This window comes from Opisthorchis viverrini (genome assembly GCF_000715545.1).
Source record: "Opisthorchis viverrini unplaced genomic scaffold opera_v5_276, whole genome shotgun sequence".
NCBI lineage: Eukaryota > Metazoa > Platyhelminthes > Trematoda > Opisthorchiida > Opisthorchiidae > Opisthorchis > Opisthorchis viverrini.
The window spans coordinates 146,834-158,556 of NW_008751931.1; the positions used below are offsets into that span (position 1 = coordinate 146,834).

General features: G+C 45.0%; 1 protein-coding gene across 1 annotated transcript; it reads right to left on the reverse strand.

The window, feature by feature from the left end:
- Positions 1–1,562: 1,562 nt before the first annotated feature.
- T265_09400 (hypothetical protein) lies at positions 1,563–9,409 on the reverse strand (the record flags this gene model as incomplete). The annotated part of the gene is made up of 4 exons (XM_009175447.1): positions 1,563–1,719; positions 6,143–6,486; positions 6,534–6,604; positions 9,361–9,409. 4 exons carry the CDS (start codon positions 9,407–9,409, stop codon positions 1,563–1,565), a joined length of 621 nt encoding a protein of 206 aa, XP_009173711.1.
- Positions 9,410–11,723: the final 2,314 nt, after the last annotated feature.

Sequence of the window (11,723 nt, forward strand, 5' to 3'; positions counted from 1 at the left end):
CATGATTTATTTGAAAGCCTTATTGTGAAGAAAACAGTAAACGTTGTCGGGGAGGAGACTTAGTGCTAGCTTACCACAATCATTCCGAGGTGCCTACACCTCCAGGCATTCACTCAGGCAATCCGGATAGAAACTGACAACAAGAACGCCACTGACATCGGTTGGCAGCCATATCTTGTAGTGTCTCCAACCAAGCACAGTGAGGATCACGCTATCCCCATCCTGGAAGGTGAGTAGCACCGACAGCACCCAAGCGTTTCGTGATCTCCTTCATACTCCTCTGCCAAGTCAAGGGTTGGCCACCTCTCTGTTTACGCCACTCTGAATTGGGCATGGAAAACAGCACTCTCTTCGGCAAACGATGGTTCGGCATACGTAACACATGTCCCAACCAACGCAGCTTCTGGTGCTGGACACATTCTTCAATGGAAGCACCCGTTGCATAACCGAACACTCGCTTTCTAATCGCCTCGTTACAGACACGCAGACACTAACCCACACCAGCTATTGTTTTGAGACGACTGTCGAACACCTGAAGACATCTCGGTTTCGATACTCCAGCAGGTAAAGTCTCACAGCCATGCAACAACAGTCCGCACTGTAGGTTGATACACACGTCCCTTCAGATTCAGGGATACACCACTTTGATGCCATAGGGGTCTTAAATTAGAAAACGGGACTCGAGCCTTTCAGATTCGCGCACTGACCTCACCTGTCACACTAAAATTGGAACTAATTCAACTTCCAAGATACGTAAAACGCCCCATAACTTTAAGTGCCTCTCCATGGATTGTAAGTGGCATGTTCAGTGATTGCATGTCCAGGAGCATGACCTTTCGCTTTGTGGGTGCAAAGTGCATTCCAAAGGACAGGATGACTTTGGTCAAGTCATTCAAGAACTCTTGCACGTCCTCCTCTTCGAACATAAGAACGACGTCGCTGCATATTCCAGATCGACAGGGTTTTCTTCACAGGCTATCACCAGGGTTTTAGAGACTTTCCAGCGTTCGTTTCATGATTTCATCGATCACGAATTGAAACAGAAATGGGGAGAGTGGGCATCTCTGACGGACACCACTTTGTGTACGGAACTTTTTGGCGACCTCATCGTATACTCACACGTCCGGAAGATTGGGAATACAAAGAGCTTATTAATCACGGGGCATTATCACGGGGCATTCCTTGGTGGGCAAGTTTGTGAAGCAGTAGTGAGGCAGAGCAATCGACGAACACTAGAACTGTGGAACCTATGCATTCATGTGTCACCCAAAAGGGCTTTCATGAATACGTTTGGCACTTTGTTGAGTTTCTCAGACGAAACTTTGAGTCACGCACAGGTTTGACGATCCGAAATATAAAAAAAGCACACTGCTTACATATATGTGAGCGAAATCGAGCAACCTGTTATCCACATTCTGCAGTGATCAAGCGTGCACATGTCACTGAAGGCACACAGCCGCATAACTGCGCATACCACATAACGGCGGACAGTTTTGGCTCGCTGGTTTGGGTTACGGTTGTCCCTTCCGAGACCAGCCTGGAGATATTGATTGGCGTCGCGATCACATTGGCGTCACGACAGGACAAGTCGGAGCAGGTCCAGCAGAAGGAGCGCGAACGCGGTCGAGCAAGTAGGTCAGTGACCCGCACAAACATGCCAGAATACCAGTGTCGGACGGGGTGGTAGGGAGAATGGTGGGTGCAAATACCGTGAAGGAACTAAACAGGTATCAGCGTAACACAAACAGCACCGGGAAGGTAGACCCGAATAATGAGATATGCAGCAGAAGACAGCTGGTGTCTATAAAGTTGAAGACCCCTCTTTACAGGTTGTGCTCAATTTTGTGGAAGTCTTCAGCATTATTTATAGCCATTTATAACCACCTAAAATCGCTGTTTACGCAAGGACATAATTTGCTTTCTCGTGATGCCGTCTTTCGCCAGCCTGGTTGGCGTGGATGACGGTGTACTTTGGAGTAGCTCAAGTCTTGCTCAAAGTTATTGCTGTTTATCAGCAGACGAATGAACCAAAGTAAAGCACGACGGCTGGATCTGCCAGACAATACTAGATAGTTGGCTGGATTTCCGCCATAGCATGTAAGGAAATCCGCCTCTTCTCCAACATGCACTGAAGGGTGTGGCAAATACAGCTGAGTTTCCTGCGTTTTTTCACTTTGTAGTGCAGAAACGCAAAGTTAGTAAGTCTGGGAAGCAACCAGTGACCGAGAATAGGATTCCTTACAAGTAATCGCCCTTGAGAAATCCTTCCTGGTCATGATAATAAAAGTGGTCCATCTAAAGTCCTTATCCTCTGGCTTAGTAGCAAACAGGCATCTCCCTTTCAGAGTTTCAGGCCAGCTTCCACCTCGCACGCGAGACACCCCGAAACGAGACGAACCAAGAGAATAGGTGTCACATTTTGAGTTAAAGTCAGTGGTGAGCCTATTCTGTGGGGTAGGGAGAAATAAGACTAACCAGGTGAACCGTTGACGAGTCAAAACCGAGGTTCAGCTGGTCACTTATGTGGATCACCTTCAGGTTCAACTTCCAACGATGTGCGAACTGGATAGTTTCAATTTCCGATCGAGCGATTTGATGTCGTGATGTCCCTTTGGAGTCAAATAGGTCCAAATGACAACCTTGAGTTTTCCTAATGAATTGTGATAGCAATGTTCAAAATTCAAATCAGTCCAAGTTGAAAAGACCGAGACCTTGTTGTCTGCACTAGGAACTTTGAAACTCCAAGTTGGAGTACAATGGCTTCTAATCAAGAGCATACTACAGATTGGAATAAATGAATTGAAAAGAAAATTGTCGTGTCCAGAGCCTGCTCTGGAGAGCTAATGAAACGAATAGCGGTTGCTCTTAACATAAATACAGCTCGCGTTTGCGAAGAGCAATACTCTCTGTCTACTTATTATTTGCAAATACATTGCACACAAAATGGGCAAATGAATCACAACACCAAATATCCTGTGATTGGCGATTACCACTTAAATCAGGCCTTAAAGTGTCCACCCAACCCCAGCACGACCGCCTTTCGTTCAGGCTTACCTTCAGAGCTACGAGCCCCACAATTGAAGTGGGTCCCCGCAGTTCTGGACGCATATCGACAGTTGAGACTAAATGCACAACCCCCTGAAAAAAACTAAAATGCTGAATCTACAAAATACTGTGCTAGACAAGTCAAGTGAAGCTCTGTGGACTCGACATCTACCTATGAATGGTGCGCAAGGACCGACGCGGGTTAAACAGTTTCAAGTTTGCACGTTAGTAACCATGGTTGACTTTCACTAGAAAGAATCGTCCGGATGCTACGAAATAACGCACAATCCGGACAAAATATCGGCGCAAAAAGACAGCGATTAGCAGACGAATTACAGCCCTGTCGAACACAAAACACCAATTTGCGTAATCCTATCTGTTACGGAACGGACCGATTCACGGGAAAATGCTTGGGGAACCTAAGATACTGATTAATGCCATATCAAGAAACATAACTGATAAGTCGGTGAGAATAGGCTCTGAGTGTTCAGACTGCTCGACCTGACGTTCTAGGGTATGATGCAGTAAAGATTACCGTGGGTAGCATCACATCCTTGAAGACAGAGACCTGAAATCTGATCAGCACGCTATAAACGAGTTAGCGCACCACTCGCATAGCCTCAGGGAGGAAAGACGCTTTCGCTGCAGAAGTTACCAGAGCGATAATCTGGTGAACAACTATCACAGGGGAATCGCCTTTGGCAGCGCGCACTGGAAAACAATGGTCAAACTCATGCGTGACGGTACAGAATAACTACCACCCTCCAGTTATTAGATGTCGATCGTCACGATGAGTGTTCAATTTATCGACATGATACGGTGTCCTTGTACACCTCTTACGTTACCAAGTCGTAACTGTTAAACCAGAAAAATACAAGTTTGCCAACTGGAATTCCACCGACACATCGTGGTGAAAGGTTATACAGACGGTCGCACCATTTACATAGTGCAGAGGTTAGGGTGAAAATCAATCAGTAATGGCAGGACTAGGCAGAACTTGGTATTGCTTCAGAATGATGCTTCGAAAGTAGGGCCTGTATTTAACTTGCTCTGAATCCAGTAGAATGGTTTGCGCTAGGTTTATGCTTATCACGGAAAACTTGAATTTCCAAATTAGCTGAGAGCGTCACTGACGGGATGCTACAATTAATCCTCCATCTTTCCAAATTAGAACGATCCACAAAGTGGTTTACGTTTGCCTGTGGCTGTAAAATATCTAAACCGTGGGCGAAGCGTCCCTCACCTGAAGTACATTTTGACTACATGAATCCTCGTAACTCCTGCGCTGTCAGTTCAGAATAGGTTCCTAAGCCTTAGGGGGGATCAAGTTATCCACTTCAGTCTTGCGAAGGCTGGTAATCGTGATTCGGCGGCACCAAGCACAGATAAGAGAATGCCGAAACACTCGCCCAAAATTTAGCTTCGAACTGTATAATACCTCAAGCTGTCGCTGTTCTGGATTCCCACAATCCCACCTAGCTGGCTATCATTGCAAGAACATTCGATAATCTGCTAGGTTGATATATCGAAGCCCCTGGCCAGGATTCACCCACTTAGTTTCGAAATTGCGCTCCAGAGTTAAGTCAAGTTGCATTTCACTCCTATCCAATGTTATCATAGCCTCGAATTGGAAAAATCCACATACCCTCCCTGTCCCTGAGCACTGGTCCATTCTTGACTCGAACAGCTACCATCCTATTACTATCACACATTTCACCCAGTTATCTGAAGACGTGTCTAAACGATTGCATGATCTTGAGAAAAACCTCCAAATCGACCAACGATAAATGATCAAAACGGTGCGTATCTTCCGTTGCATCGCAACTAGAAGGCAGACATTAATCGGTCGCAGATGCACAACATCCAGCATATACAGGTAACGGACATAGTAAGCAACCAAAGCGAACGACATACAGCTCTGGAGGAGCGAGTGGGTTGGGGTTAGCTTTAAGGTAGTCGGGCAGCTTAAAACGAGTTTTCACACTCCCGATTGTTTTTTCGATATTTCATGGCTACATTAGTGGCCTTATGGTGAAACTAGACTGTATCCATGTTTCAAAGGTATCCGATAGAGTGCGGTATAAGGCCTCGTTGTTAGGATGTTCACATACGGACTACACCGGATAACGATCAGCTGGATCGGAAATTTTCCAAAGAACCGCTTGCCGCAATCTCCTCTCGGCAGCGTTGTTCGACGTATACAAAGGCTAAAACTACCGCTTTCTTAGGGTTCTTTATTTGCAAGCTGTCTCCTCGCAAATACGCCCTTGCAAACGATACTATCCTCTCTCTCTCTCTCTCTCTCGGACGCGGTTCGTCTAGTGCAGGTGAACCCAACCCTTCTATATTCTTACATTTCCAAATCCCTTCACCTATTCGTACTCAATCTACGTCACAATCAACAGTGACATCGGTCCGCAATCCCAGACTCTATAACTCTTGTATTCCTCTACGCAACTTAGCTCCCTTTCATTTTTATTGTTGTGTTACTTCCCCTCAAGTATGGGGCCTATTACTGTTCTAGTGAGCTAATCAATGTCAGTGGATGGTGGATACCTGTAGATGGTGTAAATACAGTGCAACAATCGACGTGTAACCAAAACATTTAATTCACCCAACGAGAGTGTACTAGTAATGCACGTTGAGACATGGATGAAAAATTGCAAAAGAAGGGAGGAATATGACAGAATCATGGGTAATTTTAACGAAGTGCAAACTGGCATGCAATAGAACTTCAATTTCGACACTTTTTCGGTTGTCGGTTGTTGCTGCTGATGCACACCAACACTACACCTGAAACAGGGGACAAATAAAGTTCTCATTAGCAAAACACCACGTAGAATCGGGAGAAACGGTTGCGAGGGTCAACCGAGACGAACTAGAGATTGGAGGTACAGTGGGGAGCAGGCCGCAGTTACATTTTTTGAGTTTTCTTTTTTTCACATTCTTTTCTCTTTTTTTTTTCTTTTTTTCGCGTCCCCATTCAATATGGATAATAGTAATAACTACCACGTCGCCTAAAATTGTGGAAGAAAAAGTGATGATAAATATTGGTAGAGAACAGAGGCTTGTATACACGGGTTGGTGAAACACTTACCGAGACCGAGGGAAACGCATTCTGCCACCACCGTAGTAGGCCGGACGTAACCCGAACGGCATCCCGCGTCCGCGACCACGGCCACCTCTCATGTATGGTGGTCGGTTCGTCATGGACATTCCCGGAACGTTGGTACGCTTCGGAAGGACTTTAAGAGCCCTGTTTCGAAAGTTAGACTCATCCAGGGCCATTGCCGCTTCTACTGCATCGCGGGTATCGAATTCGATGTAGGCAAAGCCTTTAGGCTGGCCGGTGTACTTGTTACACAGAATGGTTACACGGTTTATGGGCCCACATGCACGGAAGTGAGCTTCCAGCTCATCTGCTGTTGCACCGTAATCAACCTTTGGGTGTAAAGAACACGTTAACGGATGCGAATTGTCAGACTTACATTGCCGACGTATACGGAACGAAGATCGACTTCCGCCTTATCCTCATCCGATAAAACCGATAGACTGGTTTCTAGAAAAAGGCGAAAGTGAAATGAAGCCGTGACGCCCAAAAAACTCAAAAGTAGACGAAGCCACGTTAAAAGGAGGCTGGTTTGCAAATATCAAACTGGTCAACCAGGTACTGAGTAGTCAGAGCCTTCAGCGTTACGGCCCAAGTGGTATTACTTGACTACTGTGATACGCTTACAAACGTGAACATGGAATAGCGTGCGAACCTAAATCAGCAGGAATATAGAATTCCCGAGTGAATACGCGAGGGAACGAATCAAATAAATCTGCTGGAAGGGTAACTGAAATGCAGTGGCAGTTCGCATCATTTCTTTAAAAACTGTGGGATAGAGTTTTGTTCAGTCTGACCATATCGCATCAGAAATCACCAGTTTGTCTGACAAGCTCTAAAGCGGAGTGCAATTGTTAAGCCCACGCCGCTCTCTTTCGTTTACACCGAACTACCACACAAGACGTCTCATTCCGGCCTATAATGCAGTTGTAAACAATTTATTCTCACCAGTGTGAAAATCAGGGGATCCCACCACGTTACCTAATTAACAAAACTCTGAAAACCAAGTTCAGTTTGCATTACCACTATTTCAGTCCAAAATTACGCTCTTGAAGTCGTGAACTACAATCTCGATATGCGTCACAAAGAAGACTGAAACAAGTAGTAAGCTATACGAGTTTTCACTAAAACAGTATATTCGGTTGCAGAGTAGTGTGAACGATGGATTCAGCTGCGTCGCCCATTAACACGAACCTAATTGAAGAATGAGTGCCTCTTGCTTTTGACGGTACTCTTCTTTTCCTAAAAGGTCTTATCCAAGACCACACCCTCTCACCTATTCAAACGAATGCGTGTCAAGAATAGTTCGAGAGTCAAGTTGGTGGGACTGCCCGTGAGGACTCACAACGAAGGTAGTAAGCACAGGGATCACGAGGGTTATCTATAATAAACGTAGAGCCCGGATTTGGGTAACAATACCGCTACTGAAAAACGATCTTTTACGATCCAACAATCATTGTACACAGAAGGCACAGGAAGGTGAGATTGCAGGACTGCAGGACTGCACACAGGACTGCAGGTAGTCGGACAGGGTCATGGAAGCTGACGGTGGTCGGATTTGCGAAACTAAAATCAAACCGTGTGTAGTCACATAGGAAGAACACTGTTTAGAAACTTCTTGGTTCATCTTATTCGTTTATTAACACCAACGACGATAGCATCAGTGCTTAAAACTCCATGGGATTTGCCTCGGTAACCTACGTTGGCAAAATGGCTGGTACTAGCTCATCAGAGACAGTTTCCTCAGTAAAACTAAACATTAGGCCAACCCCACACATAAATTTTCAGTACGGAACAATTCTGACAAGCATTTTAGAACTTTTTCATGAAAAATACGCATGAAAAGCCAGAAAATTTAAAGAAAGTAATAAGGAATACTACATAATAGACACGTCTAATGAAAAGTCTACTGCCACTCCTTGATTCACGCATCAATTAAACCATCTTTTGCCTCCGATGCCTGGCTATGTTCCCGTCTTTCCAGATTATCAGAAAACAAAAGTGGCAGCTATGACCACTGTACAACATGTACGCAGCTGATAGCTGCTAGAGAAGCGGCTAACAGGATGAGTGAATTGTGTACGGCTTCAGTTGAAAGCTAGATCACTTGCCAACCTCCGATGACACATTACTGACATTAGATAAATCATTCAGTTGCAGGTCTCTTCTTCGCAATGTTCCTTAGCCAAATGTATGGAGTTTGTTTATGCGTCCATTTGGGCCCATATCCAACGTATGGAAGTACTCTATTTACTACGCATACTATCCATGGTAAGAGTAGATGAATCCCGATTTTCTACAAAAAAATTAGTTACGAGGTTGTCTAGTGATATGTTTTGAAAGCCTATAAAGCACCTCTGAAGGTATCCTTCAACTGTCCGACCGATCAGAGGGAAATCATCGTGAAGAGCTAGTGGAATTTCTCGAAACCATCAGTACGTCAACAAACAACCAGATAAAGAATCAACTGTTGGGGAGCTGTTGTAGTTTAAACACTTGATTATCTAGATTGGACAGAATCTGACACAGACGTGCGATAGACATCGGCTTCCATCCACATTTTCCAACATGTCCCGTCTGATCACATAGCACATATATGAAACCCCAAAGTTATCAACATACTCTGTAACTATCATCTCGAAGTTCCGCACAATGATTAGCGATGAATTACACTGCTTCTGCCACCATTTCTCTCAGCTATCTAACTATTTTCTTCAGGCAACCCATAAGTCCTCCTCCATGTCTGTCATCACTGCAAGGAACACCTACTAGTCTCTTTTGATAACTGATACACTAATGGCTGCCCATTCGAATCATTTCCGAAATCGCGCTCAGTCATGTCTCTTCCGTCTAACCTTACGCATTTCTGTTGGTAAATCTTATAATAATTTCGATTCCGAAAGACGCGGTCCCTTCCAAATCGAACATCCATCACCCATGAAGTTACCTTGGGCCTAGTGATACAATGGGTCATACTTTTGTCCGGTCGGTTGACCTGATGGATCCGTAATCATGTGGTAGACGTTGTTTTTAAAATTACCGTAAAACCTGTCATTTTTCAGCTATTGGGCCCGGTACGGGCGACACAGAACGAAGTGCATGTATCTACCGGTCTCTGCGTTATCACTGTGTTATCCGAACTTCCATTACCGTCCAGTTCTGGAGCCCATCCCGACTGAATGGTTTCTTCGTGAATATGAACGTACCGCCATCTTGAGCGACTGCCAGTCGATCGCTGACAAAAGTTTCCCACATTTGGTCTTCTGCTTCACTTTTCCCCATCCTCGCCCTTTTCTAACGACTTTTCCTGGTTAAATCAGTGAGAACGGGTCCCTGGAGAAGCTGGGAATTCTGTCCTCCGTACCAACTACCCTTAATCAACAAATCCCATATTCACCTCATCATGGAAAAGGGCAGTCATTTGTTTGGTAGAGTCTCCATCTTTCAATCCTGGATCAGGTTAAAAAAATTCGCTCAATTTATTACCTCCCTATCCCGCTCAGATGCAGCCAGCCCCTACTGTTAACGGGTTAACACCTACCTACCCGCTCCTTTCTGGTATCAAACGCATTTTTGACATTTTCTGAACTTTGCCGCACGTGTGGGGCGAGATGGCTCAAGCTGTTAGGGCGCACATCTACTGACCGGAAGGTCCGAGGTTCGAACCCAGTCTGCCTCTTGACTTCCCCTGTCTAGGCTTGGGCAGCCTGACAGATGGCATGGCAGTTACTCACCGAAAGGGTACTACAGCTGTACGAGTACCACACGTGTATCATTGTTAAAATGGACTCCCTTCTGTTCTGTAATCTATTTTGCGAGTACTAAGACAACAATCAGAACTATGTGACAACCAATCCGAGGGGTACGGACTGCAAGTGCAATACCTAGTGGTCAGCTAAATCTCTATTGTTTAAGTGCCCTGTGGCACATGAGCCGACTCTATCCTATATAGATCTTTAAACCAGTCATACAAAGCCCGTGAACCAACACGCGTGAGAGCCACGTCACACACCACTCTTCAGGGCCATTTTCAAGCCATGTGAGGTTTGTGGTCTTTTGGGTAAGGTGAAACATCTGGTTGACTCTACTCCTTCCTACACGAGTTTTTTAAAAAGATCGCTCCGCTGGGATGCAGATTAAGGCATGGAACGACAATCTTCTCTATCTCTTAACATTTAGTCACTACAGTTATTCAGTTATACGATGAATATCAAGGCGCAGTGGTCCCAAATCCTGAAGTTTCAACGAGGATAATGGGAATAAGGGAATGACAGTGCGCTAAAGGCAATAATCCATCCAGCTTTCAAAGCGCATGACAGCTCGGTGTTGAAAGGAAGCCTGATAATGCAGGGAATGGGTATTGCATATTGAAGGCAAAAGCTTTGACACACCGCCACTGGTTGTCAGTCACCGGACAATAGGCTGCCTGAACCCGGAGTCCCTGGTCGAAGAGAGGGCAGTTTCCAACGCGACAGACTTAACTGACAAGCACTCAGGTTTCGTTCCCAGGTAATGGACCCACCGATCCCGGGTCGTCCACTAGGTACGCAGCCCAGCGGCGGGCTCAGAAAAGTAAATGATTCAGTGGTACACAAAATTTATGGTCCAGTCAGCGTAACCTACAGTGTGACCATGGAGGGTTGCTTCTTATCATGAGGAACGGTTCTAGCTGACCAAATGTCCCCACTGTAAATCTCCCCATTTAGCGAAAAGCAATCCTGGAGACAACATATGAAGCACTATAATGACCTCCTGCTTTGAAATATTGTTTTTTCATCATCTATGGTAGCCCAATAAATGATAGTCACATCACCCAGTCCAATTGAAACTGTAGGAAACCAACCAAGCAGTGGAAAAACTAGTGGTTCGAGGTCGTTGAATGACTTGTGCACTTTGATATTAGGAACGAATGTAGACGAGCCAGTCCAATGTGGCAGTTTCACTAGGTTACTACCAACCACCAATGTATGACAGAAAAGGCCCGATCAGTTCAGCGCCTGATTACTATAGTAGACTGAACCGAGGGAATGATTGTGATGCTGTCTAACTACTTAAGTACGGGTAATTTCAGCACTTAGCTCCCGTAAAGTTTCCATTTTGGAGCACGTATAACTTTAAGGACACCCTGACTGTGCGAACAAGGTGGGTGAAAAATGGAAAATTCGTTCATCCTATGTAATGTGAATTGCCACTGGAAAATTCAGTTCACAGATCACGATCCTGAGCTTAAAGTGATCTTGTAACTTCTCCTGTTTGTGCTGGTAGAATACTGTTTATAACGATGAACACACTCACTGATTCGCATACCTACAAGTGCGATGGGGAGATTCGATAGAGATACAAACGAACCTTGTGCCTGCAATTCATTAAAAAACTAATATACAGACCAAGGGCCGTGTCGATGTTCAGTTACATCAATATTCTACATATTGAAGTATTTGGCCTCGTATGGTCGGCGTGAGTTGATTTCATGGATACACAGAAACCGATTTTCTGATCCAAACTTGGTCCGCCTGAAACCAGCAGTTTGACAGTGTACACTGAAACAATAAACTCATCATCATTATCA